Here is a 27,629-nt window from a genome sequence, read left to right on the forward strand (position 1 = left end):
ACCTTGGACATTTGGACACTTGGATAAAGGACAGGCCGGGGCTGATAACTGCTTAGTGGTAAGTTGGATTTGTAACACAAAATGCTGACCAGATTTACCTGGTAAACTCAGGAGAGTCTTCTTGGTTGCTTAGGAGCGTCTCACAGAAACCTCAGTGAGAGACGAATTTAACTCCCTCCTCTTTCCCTAGTGTATTGAGCGAGGGCAGGGGTATTTAATTTGAACAAACAAATTTCAATTGCTGGGGGGCACGGTGGCTTAGTGGTTAGCCTCACACATCCAGGGTTGGGGGTTCGATTCCCGCCTCCACCTTGTGTGTGTGGAGTTTGCATCTTCTCCCCGTGCCTCGGGGGTTTCCTCCGGGTACTCCGGTTTCCTCCTCCGGTCCAAAGACATGCATGGTAGGTTGATTGGCATCTCTGGAAAACTGTCCGTAGTGTGTGATTGCGTGAGTGAATGTGTGTGTGTGTGTGTGTGTGAGTGTGTGTGTGCCCTGCGATGGGTTGGCACTCCGTCCAGGGTGTATCCTGCCTTGATGCCCGATGACGCCTCAGATAGGCACAGGCTCCCCGTGACCAGAGGTAGTTCAGATAATAACACGCAATAACACACTACGGAAAATTTTCCAGAGATGCCAATCAACCTACCATGCATGTCTTTGGACTGGGGGAGGAAACTGGAGTACCTGGAGGAAACCCCTGAGGCACGGGGAGAACATGCAAACTCCACACACACAAGGCGGAGGCAGGAATCGAACCCCCAACCCTGGAGGTATGAGGCGAACGTGCTAACCACTAAGCCACCGTGCCCCCCAATGTAATTCCAATAAATAAATAAATGTAAAAAGCATTTAATTGTATTATTAATATGAATAAAATGCTATAAAATATTATAACCATAATTCTTATGATTAAAAAATAAACCAAAAATAAATTTCAATTTAAATATAAAATTAAAAATTAAAAATATCGCCTAAAATATTTACCCCTTTTTTTTTTATTAAAAAATGTATAATTTAATTTAAAAAAAAATTATAAAATATATTTCAGGCACATTTTCAGTCGCACAAACATAAACATTTGTTCTGCACGCGCCCGGGATAAACAACTACATTTCCCATGAGCCCCTGCGCACGCACCCGAGAGCGGAGGCGTCGTTTATTCGGATAGTTTTTCCGCACTAGCAGTTTGTTTACAGTGAAAACTCGGTCTGCTTGGTGTGGCAGTGTTCCGTGTCGGTACAGGGCTGTATTTTATTAACGGGTTCTTGTGTAAAAACGGATCGTTTATGAAAGAAACAAGGCAGGAGGTTGTGAGGGAGGTGAAAGGTCACCATGGCTCGCGCTGATCAGGTGACACGTGTGGTGCTGCGTCTGGACCTTTAACACGAAATTGCACTAAACTTTGTATTTACAAAAAAACAAACAAAAAAAAAACCAAGCATGACAAACCAGGGGAAGCAGTACAGCACAGGAGACTCCCATGATGAAGCATTGTCGTTTGGTTATTATGATGATGAAGATGATGATGAAGATGATGAAGATGATGAGGATGATGATTTGGATACGTTTACAGACGATGGAGTGTGCGGCTGTGATGAAGGAGGTCAGTTCCACTTTTACACTGATCATTGATCTGTTTAAGGGCTTCTAAGGTCATCAGGTTTAACCAAGGGCACTTTGATGCATGTAAATAATCTTCATGTTCTGCAGTTTAAAGCCTTAAACCTATTAACCAGTAAGTAAAACCCATGAACTTGAACCTCTGTGACACTGAGTACCTTTTTACTTTCTTCTAACGCAGATATCTTGTTTTAGAAAAGGGATGAAGGTGAAGAATAATGGGTGACATTCGATATAAGACAAAAATTGCACTTGCTTATTGTATTTGAATGGCTGTTTATGGGCGAAAGAAGGAATTTATCTTGGAGTTCTGGTGCATAGAACTAAAAAAGTAAATATAAAGAAACTACTATAAGAATAAACATTAAAATGTCAAAGAACCATACGCATTTATGTATAGGTTTATGTATAGGTTTATACATTTTTTTCGCATATATTTTTATATTTTCATATTTTATATAGATTGTATATAGTTTCTACTTTTTATTTATCTATCTTATGGTTTTGGTTTTTATTTTTATCCCTAATTGCGTTCCTTTCATGCATAAATACCGGACAGATGCAAAAAGCATTTCGCTGCATGTCGTACCCTGTATGTATGTGTATGTGACAAATAAAATTAGATTAGATTTTTTGACTTGAAGAACATGCAAGAGCGTGCAAAACGTTAACGGTATAATAACGCGGGTTGTGCAAAAGTAAAAAGAGTTTTGTGTGTTAATGTGACTCATATGAACAGCACACTGTATTGCTTCTCATTAGTTACGTGCCATCAAACATGCCATCAAAAAAAACCACTGCGTTGCTTTTAAACGATCAACAAAGTGTCAGAATCAGCCGTAAGCAGCGCTGCAGGGAAAGGCAACTAACGTAAGCGCAAGAAGTTGCAGGACGTCTCCAGGTGATCGTTAACCATCAGCGATTAATACGGGCAATCAACGAATCCTCGTTAGTGGTTGCATCATGTAAATAGAATAGAGTTTCACTAGAATAGATAATAGACTCATATTTTTCTGTGACGGAAAGAAGTCCGTGGGTCACGGCACCACGAACAAAACTATTTACGTGTTTCTAGAATAACGCTTCTAGCAACAGTGCAGACGAAATGAAAGGATATTTGTGAGGAAGTAGATATAAAGGAAACGGTTGTAGATGGACGTGATAAGCAGTGGGGAGCGGTGATTGGTTGTTGAGGAAAAAACAATGAGCAGCGATTGGTTGTTAAGAAAAAGGTACAAATCTTTGGCAGTTTTGAAAATTTTCAAGCTCCTTCAAATATCGGGGAGTTTGCTGGAGAGTCAGATCAACGTTCCTCACTGAAAAGCAAACTTGAACTGCTCTTTTTTTTTTTTTTTTTTTTTATTTAAACAAGTTTAAGATGAACATGATCAGCAGGGATTCACGATATAGCTCCATAGTGCCACAAGCTAGACAGTTTTTAGGCGCAGCAGTTTCTTGTGCAGTATTTTTACTCCTTTTCCCAGAAGTGTTCCACTGACAAACATGCCATGAATTGCAAGGGCTGTATTTTGGGCCTGGAAGTTTCTGTGAAGGCGCTCTACATTCCTCAGAGTGTTGTTGCGAGAGCTGTTTGAAATCCCAGAGCTTGCATTAGCATGTGATCAGTAGGGAGTGTTTGTGCTCGCTTGTGCAGGACATTTTGAACACAGCATTGCTTGAGGAACATTTAAAAAAGAATGCTTTATTTTAGGATTAGGACGTCATCGTACGATATAGACGGTGTCTGTGTTTGTTTCAGTGTCCTTCAGAACAACCTCTGTCCATGTTTCAGATAAATAACTCAAGGATTTTCTTTGTTCCAGTCACTTGTTTTATTTAGTTCAAGGTTAGGGGTCTTTTTCTACTGTAGGCTCTCTGTAACTCTGTCAGTCCTACATTGTGGACAGAACCACAATCAGTGACCCACCTCCAACCAAAAACACTTTTTTTTTTTGTGTGTGTGTGTGTATATGTTTTTAGTGCTGGGCTTCCGAGATCCGTTCTGCAGTGAGGTGAAGCCTCGAATCCTGCTGATGGGTTTACGCCGCAGCGGCAAGTCCTCCATCCAGAAAGTGGTCTTCCACAAGATGTCCCCTAACGAGACCCTGTTCCTGGAGAGCACTAATAAGATCTGCCGAGAGGACGTGTCCAACAGCTCGTTCGTCAGCTTCCAGATCTGGGACTTTCCTGGTCAGATCGATTTCTTCGACCCTACCTTTGACTACGAGATGATCTTCCGCGGCACAGGAGCGCTCATTTTCGTTATCGACTCGCAGGTGTTTTTCGCCAAATCGTGAACATTTCTCAATCGATGAATGTAAATGGTGGGAAAGATAACGGTGGCGAGAACTGATATTCATAAACGTACTGAACGCCTGAATGACATAAAAGGGTTTTTCCACACATGAAATAGTTCCCTGGATGATTGTAAACCTTGGGTAAAGGGAATCTTTGTTGAACGTTTCAAACTGCTCATACTTTACCTGTGGGTTATTATTTAATCCGGGCTCTTCATTATCTGACCTCTCACACTGTAGTGTCCCAAAACCTGGCTGAAACTACTTCATTTGCGACATAAATACAGCACAAATTTCTCACCGCTAAGAGACTCTACATTGCCGCGTATATCCTACTTGGCTGTTAAGTTACAAAGCACTGAAACTGGATACTCCTGTAACTGTTACTTTAGTTAGTTAGTTTTTAATCCATGTATATTTACGTGTACGTTTTACATTTACGGCATTTGGCAGACCCTCGTGCAGAAAGTCTCAAGAACGAGTTGGCTTGTTTTTAAACGCTAATTTCAGTACTTCAGGAAGAGTTAGGACTTTTCTTTCCACCAGCTAGGTGCCAGAACAGAGAACGTACCTTCATACCTTGTACCCCTGAGAGATGGTGGGATCAACAGACGGAGCGTGTTGTAGAATGAGTTTGTCATTGTTTTCCTTTATGTTTAGGATGACTACGTGGAAGCACTGAGCAGACTCCACCTCACCGTGACCCGAGCCTACAAAGTAAACCCGGACATCAATTTTGAAGTGTTTATCCATAAGGTGGACGGTCTATCGGACGATCACAAGATCGAGAAACAACGAGATATACACAAACGCGCCAACGACGACCTGGCAGATGCCAGCTTAGAGAGGATACATTTAAGGTTGGTTTAATATATGCTGTGTGTGTGTGTGTATGTATATCGAAATAATAGTATAATCATTTATACGGATTGGATTCTCAATTCTGATTGGTCAAAATGTGCTGATTCATTTTCACTAACTTTTAAACATGCCACTCCTCTTAAAGGTGGGGTCTCCATTGTTTGAGAAATGCTTCAGAAAACTGAGTCGGGACGACAAACAAAACAAAAACAAAACAAACGTGTAGCCAATGAGCAGAAAGGGGCGGGTCTCGTCGATATGGGCGGAGAGAGTGTTCAGTGCGCATGTGTGACATTAGCAGAAAGTGGTTTTAACATTGACATGGAGGATAAAAACAAAGAAATAAAGTGAAGAAAGGCTTACGATAAGGTAAGAAGTAGGACGTGTTAATATAGGATCAGCTTTCCAGCGCTGGAGAGAACTGAAGGAGCAGGAAGTTGGTCACATATTCACAGATTGGAGTTTCCTGAGTCAATAACTCCTGAGCTAAACACTGTTACTACACAAATAACACCTCTTTTCTATCGTAGTAATGTAGAGACGCAGCTACAACCGTGTTTTGTGTAGTAACAGTGTTTAGCTCAGGAGTTATTGACTCGGGAAACTCCAATCTGTGAATATGTGACCGACTTTACTTAAGACGCCGAGGCGCTTTTTTCCTTCTCGATAGGTGAGTAACGTTGGTTTTGCTTTGTTACACAGAACAAAGGCCACGTTCACACTGCAGGTAAAAGTGGCTCAAATCTGATTTTTTTGGGGTGACGTGACCAGGTCAGACTTCTTCAGGAGTAGTGTGAACACTCAAATCTAACCCAGATCTGATTTTTTTTTCAAATCAGATTCAGACCACTTCCATATGTGGTCCTGAATCAGACCCAAATCTGATTTTTTCTAATGTGACCGCAGTGTGAACAACCGAGGCGGATTTGATGCGACTTTTACGTCAATCTACATCGACATTCGTCACAATTATGTGCCGGCGAGTTCGCACACAAACGTGACTACGACTACAGAATGGAGCAAATAATTAAAAAGTTGCCCTCGACATCCGAACATTTTCAATGCTCACTTCCTCCATAACCTCGCCAACTTTAGCGCAACGGCGTGCTGCGTGTGACGTCATTGTTATTGTTCGTTTGCGCATGCGGGTCAGTTCGAAACAGCAAACAGTTCACACTGGTATCTGATATAGGCCACATTTTAAAAGGTAATGTGAAAAGCCAAACAAAAAAATCAGATCTGAGCAAAATATCCGAATTGAGCATTAAGACTTGCAGTGTGAACGTGGCTTTATATATGCCTTTGTCCTTTGCATGATTATGCTTGTGTGTCATTTTTGCTTGTTTGTTTATCTGCAATCGTATTGTTCTTCCCTTCAGCTATGATAAAGACACATTTCTTTCCAGTAGTTGCCTGGGTTACGTATGTATGTGTGGGTGGAGCTATCAATACAGGGGTGGGACCCAAATGGGTTAGGGGCGTGTTTGTTTTGGTGATTTTATATGTCAACATTGGCTTTCAAACAACGGAGACCCTGCCTTTAATCATAATGAGCCCTAAATAAATAAATAGTGACCGATAGGTGAGAGATTTATTTTTTTTTTAATTGTGATCTTCAAACGACTATTTAATTACGCTATTTTGCAAACGTCCCGTGACGTTAAACGTAACCATAAACGGATAAAATAAGAAGTGGCGCGAATCGCTGCGCTATAAAAAGAATATTCTGGTGAAGTATTTCATAAGATGGATAGCTTTATCTTCTTCACTGATGACAGACGGGGATTAAACTGAGGAAATTTTAGGGTTATGATGTGTGTTTGTTCTTTTATTTAATGTAAACAGACTTGGCTTGGTGAAGGATAAACAATATTGTATTGAGAACATGTCAGACTGCGTATGGTCGTAATCCGTTTAAACCAAGCCGTACTTACGTAATCAGTATTAAAATATTTGTATAATCTCTCTTTTTTTTTTTTTTTTTTCTACCTCCATGTATTTCCAGCCAATTTTCCTCCAATCCTTCTTTCCCTTGATTTATTAACTGAAGTAATTTCATGCATGTCTCTGCATAAGAGATAAATATCGCTCTTTCCTGTGCAGTCGCTAATAAACTTAGACATTTCCTAATTGGAAATGAGAATGATTTGGCAGGATCTTTACAGGAACACCTTCTGTTCGTTCGCTCTGGTTTCAGCTTCTACCTGACGAGCATCTACGATCACTCCATCTTCGAGGCATTCAGTAAAGTGGTGCAGAAGCTCATTCCACAGCTTCCGACTCTGGAGAATCTACTCAACATTTTTATATCCGTGAGTAAGAAAAACACACACATGCTCATCATCTTACCTGAAAAAAAAAAAAATCTAATATTTAATTAGAAAATTTTTTTTTTTAAACATTTTATTTTTCTGTCTGTGAATAAAACGTTGTATACTGTACCTGCCAGCTGATGGCAGCAGAAAGTCAGAGATCGAGTGTTTTTTTTTTTTTTTTTTTTAAGGGGAGAAAAATAATGAAAGAATATTTTTAGAAAACACATTTATTCCTTTGTTTTTGGTCATAATTTACAATGTTTTGCTAAGAATATCTGCTGATCATTGATGAAAAAAAAATGATTAAAAAAAAGAATTAAAAAATTCAATTTAAATCGTGGATATTGTGGAATTTTTCAATTTCTAAATTGTTTTTAAATAATTACAAAAATTGTTAAATTATTTACATTTTTAATTTTTTTTTCCTTTTTTTAGTGTTAATTCATTTTTCTTCTTTTATATTCTCACTCACTCACTCATTTTCTACCGCTTATCTGAACTACCTCGGGTCACGGGGAGCCTGTGAATCTCAGGCGTCATTGGGCATCAAGGCAGGATACACCCTAGACGGAGTGCCAACCCATCACAGGACACACACACACACACACTCTCATTCACTCACACACTACGGACAATTTTCCAGAGATGCCAATCAACCTACTATGCATGTCTTTGGACCGGGGGAGGAAACCGGAGTACCCGGAGGAAACCCCCGAGGCACAGGGAGAACATGCAAACTCCACACACACAAGGTGGAGGCGGGAATCGAACCCCCAACCCTGGAGGTGTGAGGCGAACGTGCTAACCACTAAGCCACCGTGCCCCCCCTCTTTTATATTTATATATATATATATATATATATATATATATATATATATATATATATATATATATTATATATAGATATATGTAATAGATATACAGTTGAGGCCAAAATTATTAGCCCCCCAGGAATTTTGGAACATTTTCCTAAAGATCTTTCCAATTTTTGTAGCATTGATAAAACTTGATATAATCAAACATTCACCAGTGCTATTTAGTAGCTTTTGGTACATTTTGAAATATAAAATACATTTATAGGCTTGCTTTATAATCAAATATAGTGAAAATGGGGTGGTCAAAAATATTAGCCCCTTGTGAATATTTGCTTTCAAAACACACCCAATTAATCAATCAGCTTTCAAAACACACCAAATTAATCAATCAGTTTTCAAACCACACCTGTGCAGTCAATTGGCTTCCTAACAACACCTGGGCATTCAATCAGCATTAAAGGACTCCAAGGAACAGGGCACTTGAACACATTATTGGGAGAGACTATTTTTACTCACCATGCCAAAGACAAAGGAAATCAGTCTTGAGCTCAGAAAGAAGATAGTGGAGACTCATGATAAGGGGGAAGGTTATACTGCCATTTCCAAGCTTTTCACAGTGTCTAGAACCGCCGTACGTTGCATCATTGCCAAGTACAAGGAGACAAATTCTGTAAGAAACAAACCTGGGCGTGGTCGTAAGCGCAAGATTTCAAGAACCCTGGAGAGGAAAATAGTCAGAGATATCAGCAAGATGCCCCGGACATCTGCCAAGATGATTGTTGCTGACCTGGCCTCTTCTGGAGTTGATGTTTCAAGGAACACAGTTGTGAGGGCTCTTCATCGTGGTGGGCTTCAGGGCCATCGTCCCAGAAGAACCCCTTTACTCAAACAGCGGCACATCACAGCTAGACTGAGGTTTGCCCGTGAACATTTGAAAGGTAAAGATGAGTTTTGGGAGTCTGTGCTTTGGTCTGATGAGACTAAACTGGAACTGTTTGGGCACATGGATGTTGCTTATGTTTGGTGAAGAAAGGGTGAGGCCTCTTTCTCTAAGAACACAGTTCCCACTGTTAAACATGGTGGTGGCAGCATCATGCTGTGGGGCTGTTTTGCAGCTTCAGGCACAGGGAGCCTTGTTCGGGTGCATGGCATCATGAAAAAAGAAAATTATGTTGACATTTTGAGGGATAATATGCAGAAATCTGCTCGTAGTCTAGCCTTAGGTCAACGCTGGGTCTTCCAACAAGACAATGACCCAAAGCATACATCGAAATTGGTCCAACAGTTCCTGAAGGATACCAAAACAAAGGTCCTGGAGTGGCCCGCACAGAGCCCAGACCTCAATCCTATTGAGAATTTGTGGTGAGTGCTCAAAGTCAATGTCCATGCTCGGAAGCCATGTAATTTGGACCAGCTGGAGCAATTTGCAATGGAAGAATGGGCTAAAATCCCTCAGGAAACCTGTGCCAACCTAGTAAAGAACTACTCTAAGAGGTTGTTGTCAGTTGTGGCTCAGAAAGGGTTCACTATTGACTATTAATGACCGGGGGCTAATAATTTTGGACATTTCATTTTTGCCCTTTCTTGTTTCAACTCACTATTTCAATTAAATATCCTAATCAAACTTAGTGGAGATTTTGTCTTTGTTATTTTGGAAACAAATACACTATAAAACACTTGTTGTTAATGGTCATTTCCATGGAGAAATCAAGAGTTTTGTCTAATTTCATAAGGGGGCTAATAATTTTGGCCTCAACTGTATATATATATATATATATTATTTTTGGTCAAATTGAATGAAATAGAATGAAACACTGTAGTAACACCATGAACACGGTGCCGTGTGACGCTAAATAACATCATATGCTGCAATCCTACAGATATGTTGAAGTTTAGCCAAAAGAACGGCGCTTAAGCATTATGTGAGCGTTGTGTTTAAATCGATCTGTTCTGGCTCTTTATAGAACTCGAGCCTGTTAGAGATCCTGTTGTTGATTATCATGAATGTAAATGGTGATATCGGCAGCCTACCTGAAAAAAAAAACGCATTCACGCACATCCTTAATTATTCAAGTTTCCTAAGATTTACAGATGACAGATGGCGACGTTTGAGATAAAGACGAAACTCGCACACAGATTGTACACATACGGTTGGCTCGACATAAATGGCACCAACTAAATGGCACCGTCTAGTCAGACTCCAGCCAGACCACTAAGCAAAGCCAAGCTGGAAATGGGAAAGCCACCAGATAAGCATAAGGACTGACTTTTTCGAGAGAGGCTTTTCCTACTGCAGCGTACAGTACACTGTGGTTATCCTTCTTGTTTGTAGCTTCAAGATACAGGTTCAAAGGTGTAGTGTTAATTTCGTCACCTATTTTTAATTTAGTCTTAGTCTTGTGCCAAATGTCCTTGTTAGTTTGAGTCATATTTAGTCATTCACATATCTTTTTTTGTTAGTCAAGTTTTAGTCGACTAAAATCTCGTCATTTTAGTCTAGTTTTAGTCAAAAGAAAACTCAAGGTATCTTAGTCAAGTTTTAGTCGACTAAAAGTCTTTTAATTTTAGTCTAGTTTTAGTCAAAAAAATGTAGTCTTTTTTAAAATAACACATTATTACTGAGATTATTACTGATAAACATTTCAGTAAAAAAAGTGTTTCACATACTGTATGTTTCACTCGAACTTGACCACACATCACATTTTTTACTTTAATGATACTGCTTTTAATCATAATGCAAAGACCGGTCATCGGGACATAAGCTGTCATGTACAATAAAAGAGCCTGCGCAGCGACAGGAAATATAATTTAACACAAAAAGAGCGCCGTTTTTTTTGAGCGGCGTGTGGACGAATTCTTTCTACGCACACACTAAACAGCGCGAAGCCGCGAACTCGTCGTGAATATTTTAAAGGCGTAACAGCTGATGAAAAAGCAGAGACAATTGTAGACGAAAATGAAGAGAGATTTTATCTTAGTTTTTATTTTATACAAAACATTTTCGTCTCGTCTTTTTTTCGTCAACAATAATGCATGTTAATTTAGTCTTAGTCAGCGTTTTTGGACAGTGGTGCAGTCTCGTCATCGTCCCGTCTTAGTCATGAAAAACAAAGGTTGTTGACGAACATATTTCGTCTCGTCTCGTCTGACGAAATTAACACTACAAAGGTGCATCTTTTACTGAACCACCCCAGCAACAAGGAAAAGTACTTTTCAGTGACTCAGTGCTCCAGAGTGCTGAACGTATCGTTTATCGTATATAACGCTTACACGAAACTGACTGGTTGTGTACAGTATCAGTCACTGACAGGACTCAATCAATGTCAATCATCTTTAATAATATAGATTATTTGGCTAAAGTTTAGCAACACCTGACCATCTGTGCTTTGGAGATTCCCATTCCAAAAACCATACAGATCCCCTCCAATCTTTTGGGAAAGCTTTCCACTAGCTTTTGTAACGTGCCTGTGAAGGTTTGTGTTCATTTTTAAGACTTAAAAAAGAAAAAGATAGGCTTTGATGATGTGTGAGAAGCCTTGAGTTCCAGTTCATCTTGAGGTGTTCAGTGGGGTGTAGGTTAAGGATCTCTGAAGGCCACGGGTGTTCTCGTGCACCAATCTTGGAAAACATTGTGCCCCTTTTCCACCGAGGCAGTTTGAGTGCTGGTTCGGAGCCTAATTTAGAACCAGTTCTTTTCTGTTTCGACAGCCAAAGCACCGGCTCTGAACCAGGAAAAGTGGTTCTTAAGTAGCACCAAAACGTCGCTGGTCTAGACTTAAGAACCGCTTGTGTCAGGAGCTGTGGGCGGGGCTGTGGGTGGGGCTACTGTTAGTGCATTTGATAATGTACCTTAAGTATACTAATGTTTAATACACTTTTACTTTACCGCAATATGATACATTATCAGCACACATGATAGTAAGTAGCTACATGCTAAGGCTAACTTTTTTCTGTGTTAATGATAAAATAACGTTATGTACTTTCTCAATTACAACCTCCGTTTTTACAGATTACATGGAGCTGCACGTACACGTTGGGTTCGCAGCATTTGGGTGTTAATGTAGGTTCACAAAGCCATGAGCATTAACAGTAAAGCAACATCCGCCAATGTTGTGTTTGTGTTTGCTGCTGCTGCGCTAACGTTGCTGTGTAACGTGACGCGTATACAGTGACGTCAGACTCGGCTCTGTGACGGAAAGGCAAACCGGTTCTTAGAAGGTTCGCCAGTGGAACCAACTTTGAACCAGCACCAACACTAGCTCTGAACCAGCACCCGGTTCTTTCTGGTGGAAAAGGGGCACATGTGTTTATGGTGCAGCACTTGTAACCCTAACCCTAACCCCGGGTGGTATTATAATGGTAAAAAAGAGATCACCACTGGCTTTCAAACAACAGCATCCTCACACCTTTGTGATGTACAGCGATCCAGAAAGAACCAGGCGTTTTAGCCGACTTCGGAGCTCTGCTTGTACTGTACTAGAGCACTACTAGTCACTTTAAAACAATTATTTATTTATTTATTTATTTTTACTAATAGTGCACTTGTTAGCAGAAACGTATTAAGAAGGCAGTTTGTTCCTTGTTGGCTCTCGTTGCAGAATTCAGGGATCGAAAAAGCGTTTCTGTTCGACGTGGTCAGTAAGATCTACATCGCCACAGACAGCAGTCCGGTGGACATGCAGACGTACGAGCTGTGCTGCGACATGATTGACGTCGTCATCGATATCTCCTGCATCTATGGGTGAGTGGGGTTGCTGTGATCACAGTCAGAGGTACTCGTACTCGTCAGGGATTTAATTACATGAATCTGTTCTGGTGTTGTATTTGCAAGTTTGGCGTTGATGTTCAGAACATGACATGCAGATTCACATTAGTCTTGAGGGCATCTGAAAATAACAGTGTTGATCAGCGTTGACTTGGATTTTATCTTCTAATAGTAGGAGGCTTTTTTTATGCACTGACACTTACTTGTACTGCAGTGCGCTTGAATTCTAAAACCTGATCAATCGGCACATTCCTACAAACAAATAACATTGTCTTGCTTGACTTTGGGGCTTTTTACACCTGGTCACTTCATGTGTTTTCTGTGATCAGATAGCTATCTGATGGTAAAAAGACCAGGTCTAAATGCCCTCCGAAACGTTTTGGAGTCGGATATAAATCCGATGGTACAAACCCCTTCAGGAGGTGGTCTGGGACGCGTTTCAGATGAAACTGGACAGGTGTAAATGAATGTGGTTGTTCAAGCCACATACGTCAGCGCTAAACTCCTCCCAAGCGGAAGTACGTCACTCGCAGGTGATCTTTCACACAGGCATCTCGTCGGGTCTTAAAATGCGCTGCTGCAGCCAGTGAAAATGCAGCAAACAGTAAATGCTGTTTTTTGTAGCATAAACGTCGTAACAAGTTTTTTCGCCTTCTTTTTGATCACGTTCTGAAAACCGCACACACCAAAGCGTGTTCCATTTCAATTACCCCGGAAATGAGGTAAAATATATTTGCATTTTAGGCGGGAGTAGAAAGAGCGGATCGATATCCGATTCGCCGAGACGCATTTATGTGGCCTAATGTAAGTGGAACAGTTTTAACAAATCAGATAGCTATCGGATCAGAGACAACACATGAAGTGACCGGGTGTAAAAAGGCCCTTTAGTGCATTTTTTTTTTTTTTCCTACAATTGATCATATTGTTCTTCTTGATGGCATTAAGGGAAACGGCCCTCTTCTGACTCGGGTCTTACTGGATATGTCTGTACATGTAAATGGTGACTTCTCTTTACATACTAAGGTAAAGTTTGGTGTAAGGTTCTGTTTTAGGTTTACTGCTTTTTATATGCCCACCATATCGGGATCAAGCGGATAAAGCTCTGGGCTGTTGATCCGAGGATAAGGGTTCATGCCCCAGCACTGCCAAGCTGCCACTGTTGGGCCCTTGAGCAAGGCCCTTAACCCTCTCTGTTCCAGGTGTGCTGTATTGTGGCTGACCCTGCTCTCTGACCCCAACCTCCAAAGTTTTTGACCAAATATTGTTTATATGCTGCTTCCGTGTACAATAATTTGCAAACATGGTATTCGCTTCCACAGCTTTATATTTCTACAAAGCTAGACGAGAGTCATCAGCTTAATAAAGTTGAGGAACGTGTAAAAGACATTAGAGACACGACAGGTAAATAAAAAATTGGAATTGGTTGGCAAATTACTGTGATGTGTGTAGGAACAAATCACTGCAGGACATGCTGTTATTAGGAAGTAAATCGATTAGGAGTGGTCGTAGTTCTATCTTCGGCATATTAAACACTGGATATAAGAGATTATTTGTTATAACAACCCGACTGTGGGCTAATGTGGCAGGAGGTCACGTATGCACGTTGGAAACGTGGGAATACAAATACACACGGTAATAAAGTATTACTGTAGAAACGTGTGATTCTGGAGGAATAAGTCGCGCATGGCGCCGTCTTTTAAGGCACCGGCCAGGAGTCACTTGGACATTTTTTGTAAGGTGGAATTTCAGTCCGTAAAGGTAGCTTTAAATCTCTCGTTTTGTCTAGTCAATCATCCGACTACACAAAATCCATTTTCGCCTACCAGACTATAGCATATCCCATATTTTATATCATGAAAATAAGTGATGAAACATAAGGCTAATCTTATTCTCCTTTGGGGTGGGGGGGGTAATGAATGTGGAAGTATATTTGGTATTCAGCGACCATTTCTCTTCTCTGGCCTCATTTCAATTTAAGCACCACTGGCAGTGTGTTTGAAGAGAAGCTGTAAACAGAAAGGGCGAAGTTAAGCACCTCGGGCACCACTGACCCTGTGCGATCTGGACGCCGATGCTCTGGATGGTGTGGGTGTTCAGGCATGACTTGGGGCATGCCAGCTGTCTGCCCACGCCGGCCTGCGGAGCAGATGAGTCTCAGCAAATGCTTAAGTGACCGGTTTCACAACAGTAGCGATGTTAAAATCCCCACTATGCCTTTGCTTGGTAGAACTTCATACGAGTATCAATTACAGAGAGATTTTAATACTCTAATATTCATAAAGCCGCTAAAACACCGTATATCATACGATTGCTTTTATCTGATTTATAATAGCATAATAGGTCAGACATGCTGCTATTTTGTTGTTGTTGTTGTTGTTGTTTTTTACGTTTGAAATCAAACCGATCCGGTAAACAAGTTTAATTTTGGATACGAGGCTTTGTGCTCAGAAGTGCGGAGGTGGATTTGAGAAGGAAAAAAGAACTGATATGTTGACTGATATGTTCCTTCTCCATCACACCCAGGCAAGCACAGCTAATGGAAACACCCCAACCGGTGCATGGTTCTTATTGACACGTTAATTATTTATATTTCCGTTTATATTTATATTTCCGTAAGAGCCGTAGCGATTCATATCAGCGTCTAATTATTTTCCACATATTTGGCCAGATTTCCTTGGATTATAAGTATACGTATAAACCACAATAACATCGACTGATGTTTTTTTTTTTTTCCCTCTCAGTTTAGTGTGGGTGTTATCTTTGCCTTCAGCATTTCTCTTTTCTTTTCATCCTAAAAGCTCATGAATTCAAGTGTATAAAACCTTAGCTTTGCTCAGCAGCTCTGTTGTAGCTCATAAACGAGTTCGGATTTAGAGACATTCCGGAGTTTTATCTTTCACTCTCTTTAACACAAGAAGATAGCAGCGTCGACTTCAAAACACGAGCTCGACGCAAATGCTAGAAAATAGAAGAACGCATAAATCGGAGCACTCCCCCTCTTTTTGTCACCGTCATCCACATTTTTGAAGAAAATGTACTAAAGTTCTAAACCCATTTTAAAACCTGACAAAAAAAAGGCATTTTACTTGTACAATCACCATCCAACTTGTCATTGCCTTTTGAATTGATGTTGCTAAGTGACAGTGTCTGTTCTTACATACGAGAAGTTTCTCCCTCCCTCCCTGACAGTTTGAGTGAGGATGTAGCCGGTTCACCATACGATAAAGAATCCATGGCCATCATCCACCTCAACAACACCACGGTGATGTACCTGAAAGAGGTCACCAAATTCCTGGCGCTCGTCTGTTTCCTCAGGGAAGAGAGTTTTGAGAGGAAAGGTGAGCACACAAACTCTGCTAATACTTTTACATTTCTTACTACTACTACTACTATTAATAATAATAATAATAATAATAATAATAATAATAATAATAATATTAGTAATATCCTTGGGGGGCACGGTGGCTTAGTGGTTAGCACGTTTACCTCACACCTCCAGGGTCGGGGTTCGATTCCCACCTCCACCTTGTGTGTGTGGAGTTTGCATGTTCTCCCCGTGCCTCGGGGGTTTCCTCCGGGTACTCCGGTTTCCTCCCCCGGTCCAAAGACATGCATGGTAGGTTGATTGGCATCTCTGGAAAATTGTCCGTAGTGTGTGATTGCGTGAGTGAATGAGAGTGTGTGTGTGTGCCCTGTGATGGGTTGGCACTCCATCCAGGGTGTATCCTGCCTTGATGCCCGATGACGCCTGAGATAGGCACAGGCTCCCCGTGACCCGAGGTAGTAATATCCTTACTAAGTATTCAACATAGCAATTTGTACACTTAACACAATCAGCTCAGGAATCAAGAATTTAGTGAATAATGAGTTTTGAAGGTCAGGAGGTGACGTGTAGGATCACCTGGAGTGAGCTGTTCTAGAAAAAGAATCAATAGAGGAAGCAGTGTTTTATTCCTCTTATACTGCTGATGATAGCTTTTGTTTTATTAGTTTAAATATATGTTATATTTTGTTTGTGTTCTGTTTCTAATTCTGTTTTTTTTTTTTTTTTGCTGTGATGATTTTTGTTTTGTTTTTTTTTATTTGTTGTTGAGTTTCAAAATTTACTTCTGTTTTGAAAGGAAACTGTTTTTTTTTGTTTGTTTTGTTTCATCATTTCTGTTTAACTTGCTTTATCAGTTTGTTGGTTTTTTGTTTGTTTTTGTTGTTGCTTTTAACCTTGCTGTTATTTTGGGTGGGGATGTTTTTTTAATTATTCATTTGTTACCTTTCCTGATTTGCATTATTCTTTTATATATATATATATATATACATACACACACTATATATATATATATATATATATATATATATATATATATATATATATATATATATATATATATATATAATTTATATATATATATATAGTGTGTGTATGTATGTGTGTGTGTGTATGTGTGTGTGTATGTATATATATATATATATATATATATATATATATATATATATATATATATATATATATATATATATATATATATAGTGATACCTCGAGATACGAGTTTAATTCGTTCCGTGACCTTGCTCATATCTCAAATTGCTCGTATCTCAAAGCAATTTCCCCATTTAAATGAATTGAAATCACATTAATCCGTTCCAGATCGCAAAATTCCACTCCAGTTGTTTTGTTTGTGTTTTGAATATGAAAAATGTACAGTACCTGTATTTATAAATGACAAATATTGTATAAAAACATACAGTAATAAAAGAGAATGTTAAAAAAATAAACTGGTTTTACTTTACGAAAGATGCGCACGGAGGTTGAGGGAGAAGTACATAGGCGGAGGAGTAAACAGGCGGAGGAGTTAGGAGGAATTACACTTTCACTTTCGTTCACTTACTCGCTACTGTACACTCTTAATGCTACTTTACACTTAAATGGAACTTAACTAAACTTCATTTAGAGCGGGGAGAGCAGCAACTAGAAAATAGAATAGACCCCCGTATAACAGAACCATTAATCATGCATAGAGTTAAAAATAGGAAAGGAAAATAATAAATGAATAAATGGATAAATAAATAATTAAATAATTAGAGAGGGAGAGAGAGAGAAAAATATGTGTAACCGGATTGGTGCACATCGTGGACAGCTGATTAACAGCTGATGCACGTTTGACGACGTGGCCTGCCAGAACTAACATGATGCTTGATTTCTCTTAACTTAACTGAACTTAATTGCTACAATTTCTGTTTTCTTTACATTTATTTTGCTTAATTTTCTTCATCGCTTTTCTCTTCACTTGTTTTTGCCTTTTTTGTCACTCTTTCACGAAAATTACGGATCCGCAGATGGTCGGCACCTCACACAGCGCCTTTGCGACTCTCCATAGGAAATGAATGACTTCCTGTTTATCGGCCGTCGTTTGCCGTGTGCAGTGGAAAGGCGGCTTTAACCGAGTGAGACGCGGGAAGCTGAGGCGGGGAAACAGAGCACACGTGGTTGTGGGGGATCTTTGTTTCGGCGGCGGCGGCTCGGATGCTTGTATCTCAAAAATTTGCTTGTATCTCAAGGCAAAAATATGGTCGAATCACAGCTCGTATCTCAAAAAATTTGTATGTCAAAGCACTCTTATCTCGTATGTGTATATATATATATATATATATATATTTACTTATGGAAATATTTACTCAAGTAAGAGTAAAAAAGTAAGATGAGTAAAAAAGTAATGAGTAAGAGTAAAAAAGTATCCGATGAAAAAACTACAAGTAATTAGTTACTAGTTACTTCTCATCTGATTGATATGAAGCAAAAACCCTGATTTTCAAACTACTTGAAGAGCTTTCACACACCTCTCCGTAAAAGTCTCTTTATTCTGCTAATATAAAACACAGGGTGAAGTAAAGTAGCCTATCTCAGTCCTGTGATGGGCACATTAACATCACATAACCTGTCATTTGCAATAAAATCTCAAGCACACCCAGATGGTTTCCAATCAATTGATAATTATGTATCCACGGGCATTTTGCACAAATAGCAGTAAAAATAGTAGAAAAAATAGGCTTATATATATATACAGTGAGGAAAATAAGTATTTGAACACCCTGCTATTTTGCAAGTTCTCCCACTTAGAAATCATGGAGGGGTCTGAAATTGTCATCGTAGGTGCATGTCCACTGTGAGAGACATAATCTAAAAAATATATAATGTGATTAATGGTTTAATGATGTAAATGAATGATGTGCTGGGCTCTTCCTAACCTGCTCTTCCTTTTAAGATTCATTTACTTTATTCTTACATTTGTTACATTTTATAATTAAGTACATGTATTCTTTAGGTAGGGATAAAACTAAATATAATCCCGTTTTTATTTTGCATATGTTCTACACTTTAGTCAAAAAAAAAACATTAGTGAGATGTCAGGATTTGCGTATAAATGCAAAACATCTTACAGCATGCAATTCAATGTATTTTGTGGAACATGGATATGAAAATGCAGACGCTTATAATGAACGTTTGTTCATGAACGTGTTTGTAGGGTTCATAGGATCGCACGAGAGCGTATATGAAGGAAAACATTCAGACAGTGTGTGAAATGTAGTATTACGTTAAGGTCAAAGTGCCCATAACTGTAGTTACCAAATTACCATCAAATAGGCATAATTTTGACACTTACCCCTACGTGTTTTTTTAGGTTGGAGCTGGAATTCTTGTAAGCTGCGATGTCTGTTTGTTTTGGTGCACACAGAATGCATCGCATTATAAAGCTATTATTTTTTACATCTTGGAGTGAAAATATAGAATTAATTTGAGGCCACGGGTGATCTGCCTTTTGATAACGCGCAAACGTCTTCCTCTGCTGAAGCAGCCTCTCCAACGTGTCATATAAACTAATTATTATTTATTAAATCTCATATTTATTACAGTTTGAGTAACGGAGGAACGCCGCCGATTGTAGCGAAGTAAAAGTAAAGTTTTTCCACTAAATATCTACTTGAGTAGGAATAAAAGTACGCATCTTTAATTATACTCAAAAAGTACAAGTTACCCAAAAAAAAATGTACTCAAGTAAATGTAACGAAGTTAATGTAATTCGTTACTACCCACCTCTGTGTGTGTATGTATATATATATATGTGTGTGTGTGTGTGTGTGTGTGTATTATTTATTTATTTATGTTTGTGCGGAAAAAATGTTTTATTTATTTATTTATTATTGCTATTATCAATTTTATGCCTCCAACTCAAAACTCGGATTTTGGAATTGATCCAAATACAGAATCAGTGTCAAAGCGAGGTCACGTCCCAAATTTTTTTTGTTTTGTTTTTTTTTCTCTTTAATAACTTCTTTCCTGTATAAAGTATATTCTAAGGGCATTTCTGATATAATCCTGTGCCCTGGGTACTCAGCATGCATAATGTGTACATGTATAATCAACAGTCTAATGCACTACCCTTGAGTAAAATGCAGGATTTTTTATTACATGCAGGAAATATTGTTTGAATTAGTTTGGAAACTGCTGCACTGTCGATCCTGTGGGACTGAAGTTCGAGTTACAGCAACGACATCAATTTCTGCTGTGCTGTTGAATTTCAGTCCAAATGAATTTGCGCCAGACGAGGCTGAGATACTAAAACCGTGACTCCTTTGAGACTTGAGAATAAAAGTATTATAACGCTGTTGGATTTGGGAAGTTAATGAATGCTGAAATATTCATGCATAGATTTTGGCAACACGGCAGAAGGGACGGCGAATCGTGGACGTTTCAGGGTCGCGCTGATACAAGGATACAATCTGTACACTTATTTTATAACTGAAAATAAATTCTATTAAGGTCATGACAGCGAACGGATTTGTTTACGAACGGTTTTCTGAAAAAAAGTCTTCTTAAGCGGAACTGGATTTTTGACAGCAGATATAGTGGGTGCAGATTGTTTCTTTAGGGTTTGATAGAATGTGTCATCAACTCCTTTATAATCAGCTGCTAATTAAAACAATATGTCCAACATTTTCTAGAACTTTCATTTAGCACTCTGTTCTGTTTGTCAAATATTTTTTTTTGAGAAGTTTCACAAAGTTCTTTGAGTTGTCTTGATTTCCTTCCACCTTGTTTAACATGAGGGGAGATGGATTAGTTGCACTACGCTTTCCCATACAGTTTAAAGTGTGTGTGTGTGTGTGTGTGTGTGTGTGTGTGTGTGTGTGTGTGTGTGTGTGTGTGTGTGTGTGTGTGAAAAAAATACGGACAAACCAAACCAGTTCAATTACAAATATAAGTAGCTTGTTATCCTTGTTGTATTTGAGCGTAAATGAGCGACGTTATGATCTATCTGTAACTCAATCAAAGTGCTCCTTAGTTTTTTTTTTTCTGTATTTATGTTGTCTGTCTGAAAAGGAAATACAAACCGAAAAGCTGTGCTTAGACATTTTTGGTTAAAACTAGACAAAACATTCTTAAAAACATCCAGTTTGGTCTTTGGTGTATTACTACTTTGGACAGAATATGTTATTCTGTTTGCTGTTATAAATATATAAATATATATATATATATATATATATATATATATATATCTCGTCGCTGTCGGGCGGAAACCTCATATGTTCAAATTTTGTCAATTTCATATTTTTTCACATATCGATGCTATTGGTCAGTCCCCCGTGGGTCTGTTATTTTTACAAGTTATTAACCAATCTAAAGTCTTGAAAATAGCTTGAGCGCAAATCTCATAACTCCATTGGACACTTCAACTGTCCACCTCTTCCTCACTCCGCGGGAGAGCTTCACGGCATATTTCTCCTCAAGAAGAGTCACAACGAATCAACACGTCTTCTGAGGTAAATGTCTTCAAAACACTGGGCTCAAAGAAAAAAAAATCCTGACCCCCGCTAGTTCTGGTGCTCGTCTGAGGACAGGAATTTAGCGCAAGACAATCCACTGCAACGTGGACTAAACCCTGTGCACTGCAGATAAGGTACGGCGTTTTTTTAATTTCCTGAAAAATAACGGTTTTGGAGATACGAGGATTCCGTCTGACAGCGACGATATATATATATTAATGTATGTGCCTCATTGGATGCGAAATCATGGTGTATCATCAGTCAACTGACATGATGGTCAGTGTTCTACAGTCTGGGTTAGAAGGAAATCAGCCCCAGTCTCGCTTCTTCATACAGCTTAGTGTAGCTTTGGTGGTGCTGTTGTGCTTAGTAAAAAGTAAAAAAAAAAATAAAATAATAATTTCATTAACAGAATATAAAACAATGCGTTTGCCAAAACCCAACCCTATTTTTATTTTTTTTTGAAAGAGAAAGCTTAGCCATGTTAGCTGATTAATAGCTGATTAAATTTTTATTTTTTCCTGCAATTTCGCTCATCGTTACGTTGGACATCGGTTATGATGTTGGACTACGAATCGGAAGGTTGTGAGTTCAAATCCCAGGTCCACCAAGCTGCCACTGCTGGGCCCCAGAGCAAGGCCCTTAACCATCAATTGCTCTGGTATATATATGAGACATCTGCCAAATGCCATGAATGTAAATGTTATTGTTAAACCGGTGCCTGTGCATTGTGATGCAATCTCATTTTAATGGAAAATATTGGTATTTAAAAAGCCTTCAAGAATATTTGCCACTACAACGGTTTATTGTCTGACGACATTATCTGTGTAAATTATCCAATAGCACAAATTATTCAGGTCTTTTTTTTTTTTAAAGACGACGCAGAAAGCCTCTCAGATTCAACGATTTTTCTTCTCGAGTTCTATTTTGCAAAGAGATCGGATATTTTTATATCTATAATAGAGTACGAGACCCACTCGAGTAACCCATAAATATAAGTCTCCCACTAGGAACTTGCACATCACGAAAGATTTTGTCGGAATTACGACTGGAAATTATTTTATATCCGAGTTTCTGAGATACCTTTCAACTTTTATAATCTTATTTAACCCAAATTCAACTTTCATACCACCAGCAACAATAACAGGACCAACGTACACATCAGCACCGGCATCATTTACAAAATCGCAGATATTTTAGCGTGAACATAGTTTTTTTTTTTTTTATTGGCCCAAGCTATATAGCAAAATTACGGAAGCGTATTGCATTCACTTGAGGAAAAAAAATCTATTCTCTTTTTCTGAATTAACGACTTAATTATCTCAAAATTATGAGAATTTTTCAGGAAAATGTTTTTGCTCTGTTTTTCTGAATTAACGACTTAATTATCTCAAAATTATGAGATCATTTTTCATGAATAAAAAGTTTTTTGCTCTGTTTTTCTGAATTAACGACTTAATGTGGATTGCATGGAAGTAAACATGTCCCGCCTTTCAAGTTTCTCCAGGATCAGTTGAACCGATAAGGTCTGCTTCACTGTAGCCGTATCACCATTCGTGAAAACCCGTCGATTGCACCATTGATGCAGATCCCATATGGTTTGAGTTTATCATATGAATCAACATGCCATAAAAAGTTCGGGCCTGGATTATGATACAAACGTCGCCGAAGACGATTCCGGCGCCTCAGTTGCACTCCATGGGGATCCAGTATTTTCAACAATTGCCTGATTGTCTCTTGTGTCACCACATAACCAGCCTGAATGCATTTCAGATGCATCATCTCATATCCGTAAAGCATACCATATCGGTTCAACTGATCCTGGAGAAACACAGCAACGTCAAGCAGATCAGAATGTTCTTTTCGTCTGAACAGGCGCAAAGTCTTGAGGCGTCTGCGCAAAGTTGACGCACTAATAACAACACCATTTATATTACTTAAAGACAGCAGAATCTCCCAATGTCTCAAACCCAAAGTAAAATAAAACCGGATTAAACTTGAAAGGCGGGACATGTTTGCTTCCACGCAATCCACATTAAGTCGTTAATTCAGAAAAACAGAGCAAAAAACTTTTTATTCATGAAAAATTCTCTCATAATTTTGAGATAATTAAGTCGTTAATTCAGAAAAACAGTAGATTTTTTATTACCTCAAGTGAATGCAATACGCTTCCGTACAAAATAGTTTTACAGCGCGTACTTTAATTTACTTTATTAATTCTAAGAATGGTTGTTACTACATGGATGTTTAAATTATTTATTAGCTTTAAAATGAACCTTTTATGGACTCTCTAAATGTGTTTTGGTTCTGTGTTAGTGTTTGGTGTCCCCTTGCTGATGGTAAAAATTTAATTTAACAATTATTCATGTAGCAGATGCTGGCAGAATCCAGCCCTGGGCTAAAGCACTGAGCAGCTGAGGGCTTGAAATCTCTCTGGCATACACAGGACTCAAATTGTACCATTAAACCTCAACTGTAATCCAAGTCATTGGAAATTTTGTTACATGTATTTTCTTTAATTATTAAATACTTTAAGAAGGATTCATACGCAGGCTCAAACATGTAGCTAATGACCACCGTCTGGCCAACCCTTCAAAGCCATGAATGTCCACAGAAGGGGAGAGAGTCTGTGAGTGTCTGTGATTGGCTGTGAGAGTGTGTGTGTGAGTGGTTGTGAGTGTCTGTTAGAGTGTGTCTGTGAGTGTCTGTCTGTGAGTGTCTGTGATTGGGTGTGTGTGTCTGTGAGTGTCTGTGATTGGGTGTGTGTGTCTGTGAGTGTCTGTGAGTCTGTGAGCGTCTGATTGGCTGTGAGTGTGTGTGTGAGTGGCTGTGAGTGGCTGTGAGAGTGTGTCTGTGAGTGTCTGTGATTGGCTGTGAGTGTGTGTCTGTGAGTGTCTGTCTGTGAGTGTCTGTAATTGGGTGTGTGTGTCTGTGAGCGTCTGTGATTGGGTGTGTGTGTCTGTGAGTGTCTGTGAGTCTGTGAGTGTCTGATTGGCTGTGAGTGTGTGTGTGAGTGTCTGTGAGTCTGTGAGTCTGTGAGTGACTGGCTGTGAGTGTGTGTGTGAGTGTCTATGATTGGCTGTGAGTGTGTGTCTGTGAGAGTCTGTGAGTGTCTGTGATTGGGTGTGTGTGTCTGTGTGTCTGTGTGTGTCTGTGAGAGTCTGTGAGTGTCTGTGATTGGCTGCGTGTGTCTGTGAGAGTCTGTTAGTGTCCGTGAGTGTCTGTGATTGGCTGTGTGTGTCTGTGTGTGTCTGAGAGTGTCTGTGAGAGTCTGTGATTGGCTGTGTGTGTCTGTGAGTGGCTGTGATTGTGTGTCTGTGATTGGGTGTCTGTGAGTGTCAGTGATTGGCTGTGAGTGTCTGTTTTTGTGTGAGTGTGTGTTTGTGTGAGTGTGTGTGAGTGTGTCTGTGAGTGTCTGTGATTGGCTGTGTGTGTATGAGTGTGTGTATGAGTGTGTGTTTGTGTGTGTGTGAGTGTGTCTGTGAGTGTCTGTGATTGGCTGAGAGTGTCTGATTTTCGTGTGTGTGAGAGTGACAGGGATAGAGAGAGAGAGAGAGAAACAAATGATTAAGTATCTGATGCAGTAAAATTTAAGGGCTGTAACTTTGAAAATTGAAAGAAAAGGTAGCAATGTGTGATGAACTGTGTGTTTAACCTGAACAAGTACCTAATTTTCTGTAATCAGTAATATAATTTATTTTTTCCCCAAATAAGAATGCATGGTGTTTGAAAAGAATTTGGTGTAAACCGTAAAACAAACCTTAATGAATTTTTCTCTATCCTCAGGACTGATCGACTACAACTTCCACTGCTTCAAGAAAGCCATAGAGGAAGTTTTCGACCTGCGACTGAAAGTGCAGAGAAACCGGAAACTTCTGCGCCAGAGGAGGTGGAGCAGGCAGAACATGCCTAACGGGACTCACACTCAGCATCACTGAAGGACACACACACACACACACACACACACACGACTGTGAGTTCAGATTACACCCAGCCAGAATTGTCATACAAACTAGATTTCCATCTTAATTTTCAGGATGTTAACAATATTTTAATAAGTAAGAAAAAATATTAATAGACAAGTACATCATTTTATTATCATAGTAATATTTGTAAGGTGATCAAATTTATAGCTGATTGAAGGGAGATGTGTGGCTGAAATGTGACCCGGTATGAATGAGTGAGAAGAAAAGAATGTATTAATAATAATAATAATAATAATAATAATATTTTGGACAACTGTGACCGAATAAGCCATCTACAAACTGATTTCAGTAGAATTGCCAAACAACGTTACTTTAATTTTATTTTTAATAGTATAGAGAAGCACAGGTTGATAGATTGAGATGAATCACTGAAAGGAAACCGATTTAACCGATTTTTCGCCCAGTGTAGTCGACCGTATAAGCCGTGTCGGGGATGTAAAGCTAACAAAAGCTTATAGCTACCGGTTTCCTTCTGTATCTACAGTATATATCACCCAGATCACTGGCATCAATCGTTTAAGCTGTTGAGAGTCCGGAAGGTTTTTCCACCACGTTTAACTCGGTAGCTTCAGAAAACAAAACCTGCCTGCTAAATAAGCCTGCTAGCAAATACACTGCAGAGGAATAAAAGACCCCTGTGATGATGATGATGATGATGATGACCGTGTTATCCTAAAATATAGAAGCCGCTTAAAACAAATCTGACATACAGTACCTAAAGCAACCCAGTTCCAGGCAAACGTGACGACGTAGCTAATAGGAACTTGAGGCTAGTTCATTAAGTGCTAGCTACTTTAGCCTCGTAGCGCCAGAGCTACATCTGGTTGCTACATCTGGGCGAAAGAAAAAGTTGCGTTTCAGTTTTGGTTGAAATGTAGCTTGGAGATTGAAAAGATGTTTCTTTTAGCCTTGGAGATAGAAAATGCATAAATATTTGTAAAAAAAAAAACAAAAAAAAAAAACTTCAATCTTGGTATAGATTTTGGTAGAGAAAAGTTACAGCGGAGAGTCGCTTATCAGGTCACTGTTGAGTTTTGTGGGAAGGTCAATTAGATTTGTTATGGCTTTTTATAAGATAATAAAATCAAAATTCAAAAGTATGCTTTACATAATCAATAACCGAGCCTTAACTTTTTATCATATCAGAATAGTTCGAGTTTAAAAACTAATTTTAAGTGTTAAGACGAATTAGTGTTAAACTGTTTATACTCACTGTTTATTATGTGGCCAAGTTGCTGAATATTTATTTATTTATACTATTAATAAAGAATATGACATAAAAAAAACTCTCTTTTCATATAAAAAAAATAGTCATTTCTGTCTCCTGTTAGAAAGATTAAAAAAAAAAATAGTTCTCTATGACCGAAGCGTTCTTTATGGTTTTAAAGTGTTCCTCAGAAACGAACAAATCAGAAGAATTTTCTTTTCAGTTTTTTCTACAGAAGCCTTGAGCTGCAAGAAAAAAAACTGTTGAAATGCTATTAATTTAACTTCTTATCTCAGTATTTCATTTCATTTCATATCTTGTGTTTTTTTCCCAAGATAGTACTATATGATGTTTTAAATTAAGTTAAAAAACCATTGTGTCAAAATTTATATCTTTTATTTTCAAGATAATTTTTGTATATCTCTTTTTTGAATATCTCGTTATTTCAACCTGCTATCTCATGAGTGTTTCTAAGATGGTATATATATATGTTTTATTCACTTAACTGATTATTTCAACAACATAATATCTTGAAATCTCATTATATTGAGATAACAAGATACTGTAGTAAGTCAGAGTAACAACATATCTTCAAGTAATGAGATAGTAATTAAGCATAATACAGTATAATAACTCGAAATAATGAGATAGTAAGTCAAAATAGCAAAACAGATAAAGAGGTAGTAAAAGGAATCTTGAATAAAAGGAGATCAGGTCAAAATAGCAACATACTATCTTGAAATAATGAGATCAAAAATCATAATGGCTTAAAATAATGAGATACTAAGCAAAAGTAACAGCAATAATGAGATAGTAAGTCAAAATATCTTGATAAAGTCAAAGTAACCACGTATTGAAATGAGAAGATATTAAGAGAAAATAGCAACATTCATTCACTCATTCATTTTCTACCGCTTATCCGAACTACCTCGGGTCACGGGGAGC

General features: G+C 38.7%; 1 protein-coding gene across 1 annotated transcript; it reads left to right on the forward strand.

Moving 5' to 3' along the window:
- The first annotated feature begins 1,192 nt into the window (after positions 1–1,192).
- rragd (ras-related GTP binding D) lies at positions 1,193–26,751 on the forward strand. The gene is made up of 7 exons (XM_060880467.1): positions 1,193–1,604; positions 3,602–3,897; positions 4,579–4,778; positions 6,977–7,091; positions 12,508–12,650; positions 15,864–16,012; positions 25,278–26,751. The coding sequence occupies exons 1-7, from the start codon at positions 1,442–1,444 to the stop codon at positions 25,427–25,429; spliced, it is 1,218 nt and encodes a 405-aa protein (XP_060736450.1). The 5' UTR covers positions 1,193–1,441; the 3' UTR covers positions 25,430–26,751.
- The last annotated feature ends 878 nt before the right edge of the window (positions 26,752–27,629 follow it).

Source organism: Tachysurus vachellii, chromosome 10 (assembly GCF_030014155.1).
Source record: "Tachysurus vachellii isolate PV-2020 chromosome 10, HZAU_Pvac_v1, whole genome shotgun sequence".
Lineage (NCBI taxonomy): Eukaryota > Metazoa > Chordata > Actinopteri > Siluriformes > Bagridae > Tachysurus > Tachysurus vachellii.

Coding starts and splice junctions, on each gene's coding strand:
- rragd (XM_060880467.1), top strand. CDS start 1,442: ATGACAAACCAGGGGAAGCAGTACAGCACAGGAGACTCCCATGATGAA. Junction 3,898..4,578: donor TTTTCGTTATCGACTCGCAG/GTGTTTTTCGCC, acceptor CTTTATGTTTAG/GATGACTACGTGGAAGCACT. Junction 16,013..25,277: donor AGAGAGTTTTGAGAGGAAAG/GTGAGCACACAA, acceptor CTCTATCCTCAG/GACTGATCGACTACAACTTC.